The 18363-nt window shown below is 35.2% G+C and overlaps 1 protein-coding gene and 1 long non-coding RNA gene across 4 annotated transcripts; both read left to right on the top strand.

Moving 5' to 3' along the window:
- Positions 1-4427: 4427 nt before the first annotated feature.
- On the top strand, positions 4428-7416 carry LOC129265882 (cytochrome c oxidase subunit 7A1, mitochondrial-like). 3 transcript variants are annotated; one of them, XR_010294145.1, is made up of 4 exons: positions 4448-4595; positions 5041-5163; positions 5589-7093; positions 7296-7416. XR_010294145.1 is itself a non-coding variant. In XM_054903797.2 (3 exons), exons 1-3 carry the CDS (start codon positions 4524-4526, stop codon positions 5718-5720), a joined length of 327 nt encoding a protein of 108 aa, XP_054759772.1. In that variant the 5' UTR covers positions 4428-4523; the 3' UTR covers positions 5721-7416. The 3 variants fall into 3 exon arrangements, 1 of the variants encoding a protein (XP_054759772.1); XR_010294144.1 differs by having other exon boundaries at positions 5589-7251; XM_054903797.2 differs by having other exon boundaries at positions 4428-4595; positions 5589-7416.
- Positions 7417-15787: 8371 nt separating this feature from the next.
- LOC135154745 (uncharacterized) lies at positions 15788-17791 on the top strand. Its single transcript, XR_010294143.1, has 2 exons — positions 15788-15910; positions 16520-17791. It is a non-coding gene; the product is annotated as an uncharacterized LOC135154745 (long non-coding RNA).
- Positions 17792-18363: the final 572 nt, after the last annotated feature.

Raw genomic sequence — 18363 nt, 5'->3', positions numbered from 1 at the left:
AGCAGTGTAACGCCCGAGACACTGTTAACAATATCTACTGCACACACACACCAATATCACACTATATACTTCATCAACAATGACGCTAGCGGGCGCCCTTTCGGAATCGCATATTTTACAACACAACTCAGAGAGGGTGCACATCAGCGTCGTTGATGTTTACATATAGTAAGATAGCGGTGAATAGGTTCGTAAGATCGTGGATACGTTGGTAATGAGTATAGGTTCGTGGAGTAGGTTCATAAGTACATGTGCCCATCATGAAGAGATAATGTAATGCAACGCAATTCACAATTTTTCAACAGCACCATCTTACGGCCTCTTGATGCCAATTAGCGCGACAAGTTGCAAGATCTCTATCTTTAGAGTGCAGCGCCAAAATTTTTTTTAGAGCCCCATCTCGCGGCCACCTGATGCCAATTTAATAAAAATTAACATTTAACAAGCAGTGTGTGTGTGCACTATATACACCTACGCACAGTAGAGGCGCACGGCCAATATGGGAGACTCTATCCAATAGGGGAGACAATCTCCCACATTGGAGACTTGCTTTGCAAAAGGACAAAAGAAACAACACCAACAAAAGCATGATTTTTTCCACCCAAAATTTTGTCTCACTGAGGTCAGAAGCCCATTTGTTTTGTGTGTGATTGACAACAAAAATCCTTATCATTTTTATCAAAACAAAAGTAGACGGTGAATTTTTAAAGTAGACCGTGAAAAGGGGTAATTTTTTATGAGGAATCTGCTTATCACATTTTTATTTGCCGCCAAGGTAATCCTTTTGAAGCAAATGTAAACAAAGGAAATTGGACTCCAAAACTGGAGACTGTCTCTAAAATTGGATACCAAAATTCTTTACAAAAGTCTCTGATATTGGAGATAATCTCCCACATTGCAGATAGTCTCCAATATTGGTAGGCACTTCAGGTGAAAATTAGGAAAGGCTGTTCCAGCATATTTGATGGGCTCACAATGAGGCTCAATATCTACGATTCACAAAACTGTTTGAATTTTCAAATTCCGATATCTAGAAGTCGAGTTATTGTCATCTTTGTGATGAAAAAACAGGCCTTTCTGTGGACAAAAGAAGATTGCAAAATCTTATTATTCTCTTTGTTTTGGGCATGGCACATTTATAATACATAGCTTATGGGGAATTGTACAAGCTTTTTATTTAAATCTTAAAGTACTCAGATTGATTTGACATATTGGCATATGATTTCTTTGGTTCAAGGGCAACTACCCCTGGACGATAACCCCCACCCCCCCACCCTCGGACAATTCCCCTCCCCCACCCCCACCCACCCTGGACAATTACCCCCCCCCCCCCGGACAACTACACTGTACCCCTATCCAAAAATCTACACCTAACCTAACCCTATTTCGGGGGTAATTGCCCTGTGGTAGGTTTGTGCACAGGGTAAACATGACTTGATATTGATTTTCTCTGCTTGAACATTAGAAATTAAGTTTTCAATGAATATAATTTGTAATCAAAGAAAGAGAATTAAAATAATAATCTTAGGATTTCTAGAAAAAAATAAAAACAGATTGATTTCAATTGTCTATTATCTCATTATTGTCTTGTTATTATGGTCTCAATAAAATTGTTGATATTATTATTGTCTCATCATCGTTTCATTATTGTCCCAATTAGTATTATAATTATAATAATTATTATTATGATAATTATTTTTGTTTCATTAATATTATTTTCTAAATAATTATTACAATCATAATTACTATCATAGTAATTATTGTTATAATTATTTCATAATAATAATTATTATTGAAATAATTATTATTGTCTCAATAATTATAAGGCCTATAATTATAATTATGATTATTTTTATGATTATAATTATAATAATTTTTATAATAATAATAATTATTGATGACTTATCAATATTACTGTCTCAGTAATTATTACAAGTACAATTACTTTCATTATAATTGTTATCATTATAATTATTTTTTTATTATTATTATTGTAATAATAGTTATTTGTCTCAATAATTATAAGGCCTTTAATTATAATTATGATTATTTTTATAATCATAATAATTTTTATAATAATAATTATTGATGACCTTTCAATATTACTGTCTCAGTAATTATTACAATTATAATTACTTTCATTATAATTGTTATCATTATAATCATTTTATAATAATTAGTATTATTGTAATAATAGTTATTATTGTCTCATTAATTATAAGGCCTATAATTATAATTACTATAATTATAATTGTTTCTACAATTATATTTATTTTAATTATAAGTATTATTATTATAATGATTATTATTGATATCTCATTAATATTATTGTCTCAGTAATTATTACAATTCAAAGTACATCATTATAATTGTTATTACAATTATTTTATTATAATAATGATTACTGTAATAATTATTATTGTCAATAAATACTAGAATTGATGTCTCAATAATTATTACAATTATAATTATTATCATTATAATTATAATTGTTATCATTATAATCATAATAATTATTATAATTGTCTCAATGTTTATTGTCTCATATTATTAATGTCTCATCATCACTGTTAATTGCCTCATTATTGTCTTCTCTTACTTTTTCATAATATCTTCAAATTAATAATTAACACCATAACAAAGGTCCATAAATCAGATATCAAATTCATGAAACACATCTCATGTATGTAAACCTATTTCTAAATTAAATTCATGCAAGGAGCTTTCTGTGCCATTCAAAAATACGACTTTCATTAACAATACCATATTCTAGACATGCAGACGCATTCCAACAAAAAATCACATATCAAACAAAATTCTTGAAGTTTACTTGCAGTTTTGCTCTTAATACTTATTTCACACGAATTCTACAAAATTATTTTCAAAATAACAATTTGATTTTCATAATTAACAGAGCTCAAATCGTAATAAAAAAAAATATACAACGGCTGAAACATACTGTGTCTGAATACCAAGACTAATCTCAGGCCCAACGCAGTGGGGATGACGTCACTCACAGCTGTTCGTATACGCTCAAAACAACCCTGCTCGATCGGCCGAGTCAGATTCACAAACACCTCATGACACTCAAAACTGAAGCTCATATTCGCAAACTCTCTACGGACCAAATTTGATTAGAATTTCACAAAATGTTCTCAAATATACAATTTTATTACTGACCGAGTTTACAAGGGATCCGATGATTACAAGAAGGTGATTTCAAGCAAAGAAAACTAAATACCTGAATATTAGGTCCTTCCCTCGCATGAAGGTAAGTGAGACTCCGTCTTGTATAATTCCGATGTTTACCGAAGATGTACGAAGCAACCGCGGGAATTTTTTACCAATCAAAATCAGCGGAATAAAGGAAGAAACTGACTGTCTTTTCGAGCAATGCCGAATGCAACTCCAGCGCTCGGCCAAAGTGCCGAGCGGAGCGAACTGTGTGTGTTACTTAGATAGGCGCTCGCCATTCACTGCAATGCAAAAATCTACGTCTAGCGCTGTGTCCGCGCGATCGCCCGCCCGACTGAAGTGCCTAATATTGGCCGTGCGCCTCTACTGACGCACAGTACATAATCATGATAATGTATCTACTATCTACGATCCTACGCACGTCCTACCCACCTATACCTACGAACGCGAACCTACGTACCTAAATTAAGAACCTACAGGCTACATGTTGGTTTTAATCATCATCGACGCTGGCGGGCACCCTTTAATTAATGAGTTGCATTGTTTTCTAAGAATCTAAGTAAAGCCTAGGTAGATATCTAATTCTAAACCCAAATTTTTCTTGATTGTAAAGTATTTCCTCTAGTTGTCATACCGGTATTTAGAGCACTGAAATAAAAGGTGTCCGGTAATAGGATACAAAAGTTAGGCACACAATCCGCCGGCGGATCTGCCAGAGCCAGGCACCGGATTCGCCGCTACACCGGCCGCAGCCTGAGCTGAGTATGGCGGCGTAGGCCGTAGCCGCAGCTCTCCGATTAACTCACGTGCACGTCATGGACCACGGGGATCTTCACGATCACGAACGGTTCACGTTCACTTCACTTCATTTAGAAATTAGAATATTCTCATTCATTAGATGATAATGTAGCCTCTATTTGAAAGTAATAAGACCCTGCCTGTCACATTATCTCAATCACTTTATTTGATGCAGTCCAAGTGTGCTGGAAAAGGAAGAAATATGCGTCCAGGAAGAGATAGAGAATTATCGAATTTGTCTCTGGGCGCTGACATGTTGTACTCGTTCGCATATTTCATAAAATGGTCTCTATTATAATTTAACAAAAACAGTTTTAGTGTCATATTTTTCAAAAATTAAAAGTTAAATATTTATAAATTATTATTCTTATTAAAAAAATTAATAAAAAATACAATTATATTGTTTTCTATAAACTAAAAGAACACCATCTTATGCATAACATTTCATGGAGATATTTGCGAACAGTGAGTATCGTCGACGTCATTAACGTCCTTTACTATAATATCAGTCTGTGAATTCACAGTTTACCATGGCTTTCAAACACAATTCAGCAAGTGGAAAAGTTTCTAGCGCTGATCCATTATCTGCATATAATCCAGGGGTAAAACCACCAGCTTATTTTCATTGGAAGTCGTGTTTTTTCTACTGTTACTTTCAGTTTCAGTGTTTGTTGATCATTCATGCTGTTCATTTTGTTCATTGTTGTTTTTCAACTTGTCTTGTCAGATTAATGTAGCTAAGCGGTGCAACACAACTCATGCATACACAAAACTAAGTAAGACTAGAGTGGCGATATTTTCTCTCAGTAATTGTTGGATCTATCTATTTTTTGTAATCTATGAATGCTGAAATGTTTCCATGATGTGCATTCACAATATGTGTGTTTTGCCCCTTTGCTGTAACTGTAAGAATACTTTGATTTACATCTTTTGACAATACTTGTTCAAAAAAGCTATCATCCTGGAAAAAGAAGATGTTTAGAATATCTCATGAAGATATTTAGTCATACAAAAATATCAAAAGTTTGTTTCTTCTTTACAATTCAGGGCTTGACACAAACCAAAGTTAAAGAAACCCCTCCAATTGAGTTTGCACAGAAACCAGCACCGTCTGGAACTATGTCCCGATTTTTCAAGAACAAGGTTGCCTTCAACCAGGCGAGGTTTGGGGTAAGTTGCCTGTATCACTCAGACCATATTTCTTATTTACAGTGGTAGAGAAAGAAAAAAATTGGAGTAATGATGGGGGGTGGTCATAGGTAACTCTTGATATGCCACATTCACATTGAACATCACCATGAATGATCACCCTTTCAAATACTTTCAATATACTCGTAGTTCTTGGATCCTCACTCAGGAAGTCTTAAGTCTTCTGATTTATTCTCATTTGAATGATAATTAACTATCTGCTTCTATTAGCAACATTTATATAAATTGGTTGTGAGTTTTCTTGTTTTATCAAACCAAAGCTCACAATGTCTTTTTGAGCTTTAATTAAAAAAAAAAGGATACGCTGTATATGTAACTATTATATATGTAGTATTGAGAAATTTGAAGAACTTGCATATGCATATGATTTTGTGTCTTCTCTACAGACTCCTGATGGGCTACCAATTCACATCAAACTGGGACGTGACAGGATAACGTATGCCTTTGCGATGGGTCTCACAGCTGTAGGAACCATTTGGAGTTGCTACTCACTCTTTAAGCTTTCCTTCAAGAAATAGATTTCTTAGTTTGGATTTGAAAGCTTTATTGCTCCTAAAAGTTTCATGACACAACTCACAACACCTTTGATTACAAATTATATTGAGTTAATCTTTACATTGAAATTGAGCATGCTTCATGTCATGTTTGGTTCAGTGAGGATTCAGGAATATTGGTTTTATTCAGGAGGAGTTCATTGTTTTTTATAATGCTGCTGTTTTGCTAGGTATGAACTTTGTATTGAATCTTAATGGATATTTTACTGGGATCAAAGCATATTTAGCAAGTTATAAACTACTGTTGTAAGCTCCCAAAATTGTGTCAGTTGATTGCCTAAGAGCATCTTTTTATATAATTCTGACATTTGGGCTTTGAAGCTGTTGGTATCCGAAAATCGGAAAGTATTTTAAAAGTTGAGAGGTAATCCAATATGTGCTGTATCTGCTGGTAAGTGCCCCCCCCCCCTGTTCTATGATTATTCAAATTTTGCTTGATCTGGTAATGATTTTCAGTTTTTGAAATTACTATTGCAAAGTTAATGCTTGAATTTATGTTTGTCATCTTATAAACTCGCTTGACACTCAATTGATGCTCAATGACAACAAGACATGAAATCCTTGTTGCATTTATATTATTTTAAAGCCCTTTGAGTGTTTGACAAAATTGGATTTTTAAAATGAAGTCACTCAAATACAAGATCACCCCTCAATTGTATCTCATAGATGTCAAACAATATATTAGACTATGTTTTCATGTTTAATTATTTTTTTTTTTTGGGTGCCACTTCCTTCTGCAAAGACCACTGATCCTTGCATTTATTGAATTCATTTTATGGACAATAATTGATGTACAGATGTCAAACATCAACACACTTTATATGAGGTATTTACCAATTCTTCCCATGTTTGATATTACAGTGATACATTTATGACTGTAGGCTCCTAAACTTGACACAGGTACAATGTGTATAAATAAAAAGATATCTTCAATGTAGAAATGTACGGTGACCATCTGTAGCGAATATTGTTGTACAAATACACATTCAGGACGGGAGTTCTTCCCAATTGTAAACAGCTTCTCAGTGCATAAGTATGTTGACCTTTTTGTCACAGTAGGTTACCATGGACTTTGTACAGGAATGATCTGGTTCCAGTTGACAATGGCCCTTAGATGAAAAAGGAGGCCACTTTAGACCATGTAAGACATGGGGTATATGATTGTTAGATATGTTTGTAATAATAAGATGCATCTTACCTTCAAGGTTGGTATTATTCAATCCATCCAATTATTTTGGATTTTTTGTTTTTTTGTTATTTGTTTGTACATGAAGTCAGCGATTCATTTGCCAAATGTTAAATGATTAAAAGTTTATTTATGATATTTTGAAATTTGTGTTATTATTCCCTTGATGAAATATGTAGAGTATTTCTTTAAACTTAAATTTTAATGTTTAAGAAATTTATATGAAGGAAGTGGAAGAAGCGAAACATGGAAATAGCATTTGATGTAATGTAAATCAACACTTTATCAGGTACTCTGAAATGAATTATTGTTTTTTTAGTAGATTTGTTGGTATATGGTTGCTCTGCTGTGAGACATTATGTGTTCTACCTATACATTACATTGGATTTAAAATCTATTCTGCCATTAAAAATGGTTTGAAGAAAAAAAAAACATTGTGAAAATATAAAGAAATAAACAATTGCCATACAATAATGAGATTTCAGTTTTGTTTTCATTTGCTGTTCATATGTGCAGTGAGATTTGAAAATGATATGAGTGGTAAATTGGAGGTAATGAGTTTCTTATCATTGAAAAAAAAAGTTTGAAAGTTTTTATGGCCAAATGATGAGTTAGAGAGACGGGGACATTTCTATATTAAAAAGCAAAATTGTATCTCAAACTGCTGTACCACAAATAAGATACACAAACGTATGCATGCTGTCTGTCGATATCTTGATGCTTTTATGAACAAGCTAAGAACACATTTCAGAATTCAAAGAAGGGCAATTCCATAAAATTAAAATTTTGAAAACGTTGTTTTGTTCCCCCCAACCCCCATATTTTCCATCCTTACTTTACTTCATAAGTTGCCCACGGGCCAAGTCATGATCATTTGAGAGCACTATAAATTTTCATGAGAACTAAAAAAAAAATAATAATTCAAGGAAGCTCCTACATATAGGGGGTATATAAAGAATGTTTTAACTAAGTTATAGAAAGTACATGTAACATGTCCACAATATATGGAACTGTCCAGAAACCTGCACTTGATAATGATAAGCTAGAGCCTAGACTTGCTTGTCAGCCCTTGTTAATTCATTAAAAAACTTTTAATCTACAAATGAAATAAAATTACAATTTTGGCCAGGATCAAAACTGTAAATAATTACTTTCTGGTATAATTAGATAAAAAGTGATAATAACGATCGATGATCATGAGAATATTGATAATTGCCAACATATTCACTCATTCGACTTGAGGGAATGAGTGGGGGGCCGGTCATGTCACCTTTTAGGGGCTCCATTGTTTTTCCCCTTTTCTTAGATATGGTAGGCCTAAAAATTACTGGAATAAAATCAACCAAAACTTCTTTGTGACTTTATCACGCTTATGCCTTTCTCTGTCTCTCACTTTCCCCCGCCCCTCCTTTTTTTTATTAATTTCTTCTCTCCTGTCCCCTTTGTTTCCAAACACAGTTCCATCTTTTTTTCCAATATAACGGGGTCTCAATCTTCCTCTCTTCCATCTCTTTCAAATGATGAAAGTTCCCTGATCCATATTTCTACATGTCGCTTCTCTCAAAAATATAAAATCAAGAAAAACATTCCAGCTAAAAAAGACTTTAAGTGATCCAATGAAAAAGAAGGAAGAATCGGATGCGTGGGAAGAATAGAAGGAAGGAAATATGCATCGCGAGGCGCAGCACGGAAATAAAAGGATCCTTTTATTTCCGTGAGGCGCAGCAGGCAAGGGCGTAGTCTAGTTCTAGACGATATTAAACGAATTTATTTGCACCGATATATACGTTCTATTCCGTGCGTACGCCCAGCCGAGTGTGCGCGCAAAACCGAGAACCTGTACTCCGAGGAAATATCCTCGGAGTACAGGTTCTCGGTTTTGCGCCGATATATACGTTCTATTCCGTGCGTACGCCCAGCCGAGTGTGCGCGCAAAACCGAGAACCTGTACTCCGAGGAAATATCCTCGGAGTACAGGTTCTCGGTTTTGCGCGCACACTCGGCTGGGCGTACGCACGGAATAGAACGTATATATCGGTGCAAATAAATTCGTTTAATATCGTCTAGAACTAGACTAGCAAGGGCGCAGGCGAGGCGTTGTGGCGTGCGTTGTGGCGTGCGCCTGTAATCCAAGCTATGCGGGGAAGTTACAAATTGATGCAGAGGTTCGAGCCCTGGTCACGTCTTTCGGATGGTGACGTTAAAGGTCGGTCCCAGACGTAAATAATCATATCTGATTGATACACGTCTGACAAAACTCAAATACACACACACACACACACGAGGCGCAGGCTAGGCGTGCCCTAAAAGTTCCCTGCATCCTGTCGTTGAGGGGGACATCATCAACCACCTGCCGATCTCGTTTCTCAAAGAATTTAGTCGGAAGTTTCTTATTTATTTACCTTTAACTTTATTTTAATTAGTTTTAGGTTCTATGATTTAAGTTTATTTATGGCCGATGTATTGCTTTTGCTGGTTCTTAAGCCTGGCCCCGGGTCAAAAGATATAAGTTTGAGCCGAGTCAGACTGATCTGGCTGTCTGTTGTCGACTTTCGTGCTGGTGCGCTGCACCGGGCCCGAGCCTGGGGCTGGGCCGGGAGGCGAGGGGAGCTGACACGCCTCCCTGAGTTGCGGCCCTAAATACTGTAGGCTGTAGCTGTCGCCTGAAAAGGCTGAAGCAGATCGAAAACGGATAAGAATTTCGAAAGCTTTTTGTTTACTACTACTATGTATAGTGAGTTATTACCGACCGGCCTTGTATTACCGAACGCGCGCATCATACGCATCAGAAAATAAATTATAATGCTCAAAGAGTCAAAATTTTGCAACATCCTTCCAAAGACTGAAACTTGAAAGAGAACTTGAATAGAAAGATGATGAAAAATTGTAAAAAACACATTTTCAAAGTCTTAATATTCTTAAAATAATAAAATATGGTCAAAATAGCTCATCAGTGATTTTGTTGTTTTCTCAACTTTTCCCTTAGATAACACACGTTCGGTAATACGATACCTTTTTCAATTAAGTGACCAAAATATTTCACATGCGAAGAGGGGTCCGATTGGAAGCTAATATCGTAAAAAGGAAAAATGATTTTGGCAAAATTTTTACATATTGATATTTTGTAGGTAATTGTGTATTTATGGTGAAAGTTTGGTGAATTTCATGAGAATAATGTGTTTGATATGATTGGATTCATGAAAAGTGTTCGGTAATACTAATATGATCCACTACCATATGTTACGTTTGGTTCAAACTTCAACTAATGTCCAGCATGTCCAGCGACGTACACGCACATGACGTACAGATGGGGGGATGCTTGGCCCTCCCAAAAATTTTCACGATCAAGAAGAAAAAAAGAGAAAAGGAATGATAGAAAGGTAAAATATGGGCAGTTATGTAAAAATTTATCACAAAATTTGATTTTTGTAATGAAAATTTCAAAATTTTTGCTCGCTAACTTCACTTAAAGTAATAATAGCTCAATCGCAACGTTTTAAACATTTTGCCCGATACGCCATCTGTAGCCCCCTCAAAATTTTTGACTTATTGACCCACTGCTTGGTTCCGTTTTCAGTAGTAGTTCACCATTGCCATGCATGCCACAACTGGCACTGGTCTACAAAAAGAAAATAGCCCGAGACTGTAAGGTTGGCATTAGGCAGAGTCTAACTTATTTGTACCAAACGCTCGCAAATTTAAAATAATTACATTTGCAACATCCTTCCAATGGAAATTTGAGTTGAAAGATAATGAAAAATGTAAAAAATTTATTTTAATGAACATTTTTTTCTCAAAATTTGTACATGCTTAAAACGCTGATTGGTAATTATGTTGAATTTCAAACAAACAGGAACTTTTGAAGATAAATGGAAATTTTGAAGACTTACAACATGCAACAGTACATGCCCTGATGGCAATGAATTCTTGAATTGTTAAGTTCAAATTGAAAAGAAAAACAAGAAAATGTTTAAAGTATTTCAATGTCACAAGTGCTGCTTTATTGCATTGCATATTGCAGGTGGAGCACCCAGTGCCATTCCACTTGTTAAAAGGTTAATATGAAGCAACCAAAAAATTACACGGGGGCGGCGGGCGAATTCGCCCCGGAAAGTCCAAAAAGAGCCCCGGAAAAGGGCTAAAAACATTCACACGAGGGCGACTGCAAAACTCATAATCGCCCCCGTCAACTAGGCTTGGGAGCCAGCGCCGGGTAATCGAGTCTACCCGATTCTCAATGCCAGAGTCGGGGAGTCGACCCTGATCTCTGGAGACTCGAGTATCAAGCGGCGGCGGTTCTGAGATAAAGGGACTCGAGTCTTTGCCATGCTCTCTCATTCATGGACGAAAATCGGCCCCAGCGCCGAGCCCCAGCGCCGACTCCAAGCACTGAGATAAAATAAATGTAGAATTTGGAGCCGAGGAGTCATACACTTCGAGCAGAACGTTTCTCTGCTTGTGTGCTTTAGGCTCAGTGTGACTGCATGTGGTATGGGGATGCATCGTGTGCATTGTGTGTAGTGTGTATTTCTTAGCTGTGTGTGTGACTGTAAAATGCCAGGAGAGACCACGTGCGCATGTGTTGAGCGACACTTGTGATTGTATCATGAACTGGGATTTGTGTGTGGATTGTGTGAGAAGTTTGAAGGTGTAAGATTTTGGGCGACTTGATAGATGATTGCTCACCCCGGCCCCCCTCCCATTTATGTACACTCTCTAGCCCCATGTCGAGCTGCAGCCACCCATCTTGATCATTCCCCCCAAAGCTTGTCTCTCCTCATTCCTTCTTTTCTTCCAAACTTTATTTCCCTATTATTCTTGTTAATTTCTCCTTTTACAAGTTGTAATTCACTACGAACTTCATTATAATTTTAATGAAGTGTTTATCACCTCTTGTTTGTTTTTAAATATTTTTATATCTCTGTTCAAAACAAGAGTCTCGTCTATCCCTTTAAAAAAAATCACGCTTTGATTTTTTTTTCTTTCATTCAAAAATCCCATTGATAACGTTTGCTTGCTAGTCTTGAATGGGAGTCTTGCCTTATTGGAATATTGGCAAGAAGTTAATAAAAAAAATGATGTTATTGTTCTGTCAGTAATAAAAGTAGAGATTCAACTATGGATATTTTTCAGTCATATTTCATTTAATCTTCGTTATTTTAATCCAAACATTCATTTTCTTTTCAATGATGTATTTCACCTTTGGCCAGTTCGCCATTTTCTTAAGTGACTGAAAACGTAGACTAGCCCCTTAATTCAGGGCCCTGTTGCAAAAAAATTTATGTCATTATGACATAAATTTCGATCATGACATAAAATCATGCATAGCTTATGCCGTTGACATAAATTCTGTTGCATAAAAATATTTATGTATTGTTTTAGCTTATGACGCGATTTAATCATCATTACATAAACTGAATAGTCATGAACGAGCCTGTTGACATAAACTTGGCATAAGTTGTCATTTTCAGCCGCAGCAAGTTCTTGCGAAAAAGGGTCATCGGCTTCCCATTTTGACGGGATAGAGGCATATTTTGGTATGTATCCAATTTCATTGTTATATATCATAGATAATAGATCTATCTCAATTAAAGTTTCTTAGTATAAAGAGATATTTTAAATTAATCATTATCGCCGTCAATTTTATGCAATGATTGCTTGTAAACTCTCCGGCTGCTTTTAGCCGTACAACGCCGGCAGTGCTAGCCGGAGGTTCCGGCGTCTGACACAGACAAATAATGCATAGAATCAACACCGTCAGAAAACAGTTTTAAATGATCTTCACGACATTGGACATTGTTTTTAAGGTTCCTGTGTCGGATGAACATGCGTGTCGGATGAACATGCATGTCGGATGAACATGCGTGGAATGAACACCGACAGAAAACAGTTTTAATTCATCTTCATGACATATTAGACATTGATTTTTAAGGTTTTTTTTAGAGCACCCCCGCCCTTTCTGGAAAATTCTAAATCTAGTCAGTATATTGGTAGTATTTCTAGAGTCTAAATTCTAACGTTAACAAGTTAGATCTAGTCTAGGCCTAATGTTAGATTCGACTAGACTAGTCTAGACCCTCTAGTTAGGGCCTAGACTAGAGTCTATCCAGCTCTGTCACTCACTGACCGTCGCGTCAGAGCCAGGCCCTAGACTTTCTAGCCCTCAGTAAAGTCTAAGACAAACTAAGTAAGAATAAGTTAGGGCCTAGCCAGGCCAGATCTATAATAAGTTATAACAGAGCCTATATTAGTAGATAAAAAAGAATTAGGCTAGAGAGTAGAGCCTAGGTATGGCCTACCTCAAGCGAGGGTTCGTACATGTATAGGCTCCACTATAGATAGTAGTTAGTACGTACTTCACTACCGCTACCGTCCGCTCCACTATCAGATACAAATGAGATAGGTTGAGTGGAGGGTAGCGGTAGTGAAGTGTATTGGAGCCTATAGTATACGAGCCCTCGCCTGAGGTAGACAGGGCCAGGCCCAAAGCCTATATTAGCTATATTAGCTTGGCCCCTTTTAAGTTCTAGTCTAGATCTGCAGTAGTCAGTAGATATATTCTGATCTAGTTTTCTATCTAGGGTCTTAGTTAGACTTAGACTAGTCACTAGACCTCCCAGGTCTAGATCTAGATCTAAGAAATTTTAATTTGTCTTGGTTAGCCGAGCTGGCTCTACCATTGTATTACTGCTTTACTAGATCTACATGTAGGCCTACCCCGGTTTGGGCCTTGGTTCTGGCCAGGGAATGAGGTGGTGCAGCCCTGCCCCTGGACCGGGTCTGGCTTGGGTTCCTTCCATTCATGCTTTTATTATAGATCAAAATCGAGACCTAATTCGGGACCCAATCTAGTTTAGCAATACAAGAGATCTGAAATAGATGTAGCTCAGGCAGAACGAGCGATTGCTTGTAATTTATTTGTATATTCTAGGGCCCAAAATTGAAACTGTCTTTGCATCATTAGTAAGCTAATCATTTGTAGGGCCTATCTATCATAGATTATCTAACACTATGGATCTACTAGAACTACAAATGTTACTCTAGATCCATTCTATGTCTAATCTTTAGCCTGGCTTCTTAACTCTGACATTAAAATTCAAATTGAGTCTAGTACTGTAGGTTCTAACTTAGACCTTTGGAAGGCGGGGCCTCTGCTGCCTACGCTACGGTGGTGGAGCCCCCTGGGTTTATGATAGAGCTATGGAATAGGGTAGTCTAGCTCTAATATTGTTTTCTAATGACAGGGGTAGAGGCCTAGATCTAGTCAAGATTCATCAGTTGGAAGATGTGCACTACAATAACATGTAGAGTATTAGACCCTAGCCCTAGGAGCGAGTTGGGGGGGGGGGTCCCTCTCTGTAAAGCAAAAAAAAATGAAATGATTGGTGTGTATTGTGATAAAATAATATAGAAAACCCTGGGACACCCTCTGTGTTAACAAAGACTGGAGACTACTGAACAGGATGGGAAAGAAGGGGGGGGGGGGAGAAGAATTACGCACTGAACTAATTAATTTAAACACTGAACTGAAAAGACATGTAATTTCACAAAAAACTTGTCTGATGAGACTGATGACTACATTGTATGTTGATATCTAATATAGATATTAATGTACATCTTCGATTTATATTTTAGACTCTTCCAATTTTTAACAAAAGCAATGAGTTGAACATGCAGTAAAAAAAAAAAAAGATCTACATGTATGTATCCTCTGTGTTTTCTGATTTGAATATATTCTCTGCAAGCTGGCTGCTGGCCTGTAGACAAGCTACCTGTTTGCTAAGTTTAATACACTTCTGAGGATATAGTGCACATTTTAGTTCTTTGATTTGTTTAACAGGTTAAAAACCTTATCAAATGCCTTTTCTATTAATTTTAAACCAATGCACAAGTAATATGTTTGGAGAAAAGGCATTTCCATTACCGGTAACTACAAGATTTGGTTTCTGATCTGTGGATAAAAATAACCATGATCATTGAAATTCTCTTGGTGACTGTTATCGAGAATTTTTTATACTATTTTCTATTTCCTTTACCTATTTACTCTAAAGGATTTTTCAGATAAATTATTAAAGGGGTGCTTTTTTTTTGAAAAAAAAACCTTGGCAATTTGAATTTTTTTAAATCCCAAATTTTTTGTATAAATAATAGAATTATAAGGCCTACAATTTTCTTACCTATCAAAACCTATCTTCATTAGAAGTATTCACATATTGCGTGTGTAAATCATTTTTCTAACATATTTTTCTAACAGAAAAAAGGAATTTGAAGCCTTAATGAAACACTTGTACTCTCCTTGCAATATTGCATCCTAAGTGATAAAGGTGCAAAAATTGACCTTGTCATTATTGTTTGCACCCAGAAATGTTCGTTTGCACAATAAAAGGGGCAACATTTTACCTTTTAAGGTGCATAATAGTATTACTTAAACATTAAAAATGTTCAAATCTTTTAACCTTTATTACATGGTTCAAATCTGCTACACCCATAAAGGTGCACAAATGAGCATAATTGCGCTCATTGGCACTCCTTATTGTACCAACCCCTAAGGTTCAAATTTGAACCTTCTTAGTGTTTTCATCAAACCATTTCAAGGTTGAATGACTAGACCTTATTTGCCTTTGATTAGTATTCTCAATGCACTCATGGATAGAATTCATTTTTACACAGTTCTGAAAATAGCCAGTGAAACTGTCCCAACACCCCTGTCAAATATATTTGACAAAATCTGTAATGATTAAAATATTTTTTTTAAAGAAGGAACTTCAGTTGTTTATTCAAAATGTAAATATGAATTCATTCTCATATGTCACTATTAAAAATTTTGTATTCACTTTCCTAACAGTTGAACCACACAAACGGTGAGAAGAGGTAGAAATAAAGAGGGGGATTGCAACTGGAAGGAGATGGAAGTCCAGACACTCTGCCACTGTGTGCCATTGAACAAGAAATCTCTTTTAGTATGAAGGTAAGTTTTTATATAAAGTTGTGTTTATTGAATATTCTACTTGTAAATACAAGTATACTATACGGTAATATTTATTCTAATTTATTTTATTGTTTTTAAGAGCGGTTGTAAATGTGATGTACTGTTATATATCATTCATTTTCAAATATGAATCTCTTTTACAATTCATCTCATACAATTCATCTCAACAAAGAGACTAACAATGTGAGCTTACAAGCATAAACACAATATAAGTGCATTTAGGAATAAAATAGTGGTAGGAGTAGAAGGGAGAGGTCGCAAGTTGATAACATAAACATGACCTTGACCTCAATTTTGTGTTGTTGTATTTTTTCGCCAAATATGAACATTTTCTCCAATGACTTGATTGAAATGAAATATATTCTTACAACCATATAAGGGTAAACAAAATAATATTCGGAGACTATTAACCCATTTTTTAATTTTACATTATATACATTTTTTTTATTTAAGCCTGTGATTGCAATCTCAAAAGGCTCTTTCATAATCTTGAAGAGATACATCATACATGCACATGTATGTGAACACTCTACTATTATAAAGTTGAGTTGCTAAAGTTGTTTTCACTTATTATTCTTATAATTTCAGATTATTCAAGAGTCAAGACTGTTGAAGACGTGACGACATGGACCTGGTTGCACATGGCAAGGGAACTATCTGGTTGTACCCTGAAGTATTCGCTTTAAGATTTGAAAATGAGCAAAAGTAATAATTTTCATTTTTTTCAGAGATAATAATCATTATATTGACATTGTGGATATCTTTTTATGATTGTTATCATAAAATTATTATAATGTTAATGATGATAGGTCATAATAATACAAATGAATTATAAGTAGAAAAGAAGACAACCAAAAATGAGGAGGAAAAGAAGAAGATGAAGAAGAAAAAGAAGAGGAGGGGTGGAAGAGGAGAAAAGGAGAAGAATAAATAACATCACTGTGAGTTCCTCTTCATGATATTACATAAATATTTGTCTCTTTTAAATGAAAATATTTATTAAGCATAAAAATAGGATTTAGTTATTCTTGTTTTTTAAGATGTATTATTATGTATCATGTTTGTAGTTGTACACTTGATCGAGGTACATGTATTGTATTCATTTAGGATATAAATAATATGTTTTATTTGAATCCATGTACCTCTTTAAAGGACAAGTCCACCCCAACAAAAAGTTGATTTGAATAAAAAGAGAAAAATCCAACAAGCATAACACTGAAAATTTCATCAAAATCGGATGTAAAATAAGAAAGTAATGACATTTTAAAGTTTTGCTTAATTTCACAAAACAGTTATATGCACATTCTGGTGGGTATGCAAATGAGGTGACTGATGACGTCATCCACTCACTATTTCTTTGGTATTTTATAATATGAAATATGGAATATTCAATTTTTCTCCTCATTGTCAAGTGAAAGAACGATTAATTCCTCCCTGAACATGTGGAATGAGCATTGTTTAATACTATATGATCAGTCAAGTTGTTCCTTATTGTCAAATCTATAAAAAAGAAGAAATATAGTATAATTCAAACAATGAAAAACAAAAGAAATAGTGAGTTAGGGACATCATCGACTGTCTCGTTTGAGTTGTGCATACAATGTTTTGTGAAAAATAAGCAAAACTTTAAAATGTCATAACTTTCTTATTTTACATCCGATTTTGATGAAATTTTCAGCGTTTTGCTAGTTTGATTTTTCTCTTTTTATTTAAATCAACATTTTCTGGGGTGGATTTGACCTTTGAATCATATTTATACAGTCATGATTAAAGGACATTGGACAGGTAACAAGATTACATTGTTTTACAAATTTTAGTGTGATTTTATTTTAAAAGTAATAAAATTTACATAAAATGTCATTCTTTTTGCTTCATCTCTTTGTTCGTTTTTTTTTTATTGAATCGGGAGGGGGTGGGGTGTGGTAAAAATATGATTTGCCCCTCAGAACACACTTGTTTCCCTCCTAAAAATAGTAATTAATATTTGTAGAAAATTGTATGATTGTTTTTTTATGAACTCTGAATATTGTCCCATAAATTGTCAAATTAGGAAAATAATTGATTGAGATGAAGATTTGAAGTAGGAAGGGCGAGAAATTAAAAGGAAATTCATATAAAAGTGAGAAAGATCCAGAGATGCAAAGATATATATATATATATAGGGAATAATGAGAGGGGGGGCGAGGTGAAGTAGAATGGGAAAGGGAAAGAAAAAGTACTATAAATGTGAAGGAGTCATTAACAGAGATAGATGTATTGAGAATTGAAGAGATAAGTTCCGAGAATGATAGTGGGCCAATCTCGGAGGGAGGATGATAATGAAAGGGGAAAAGAGGATAAAGCATTTTTTTTTTGGGGGGGGGATTACATTTGATGAGAGAGAGATAGACAGAAAATGGCCAGGTGCTCAAAGATGAAAAAATATAAATGAT

This window comes from Lytechinus pictus, chromosome 7 (genome assembly GCF_037042905.1).
Source record: "Lytechinus pictus isolate F3 Inbred chromosome 7, Lp3.0, whole genome shotgun sequence".
In the NCBI taxonomy this organism is placed as follows: Eukaryota; Metazoa; Echinodermata; class Echinoidea; order Temnopleuroida; family Toxopneustidae; genus Lytechinus; species Lytechinus pictus.
Note: the sequence above shows the minus strand (reverse complement) of the source record. Positions and strands in the feature narration are given on the sequence as shown.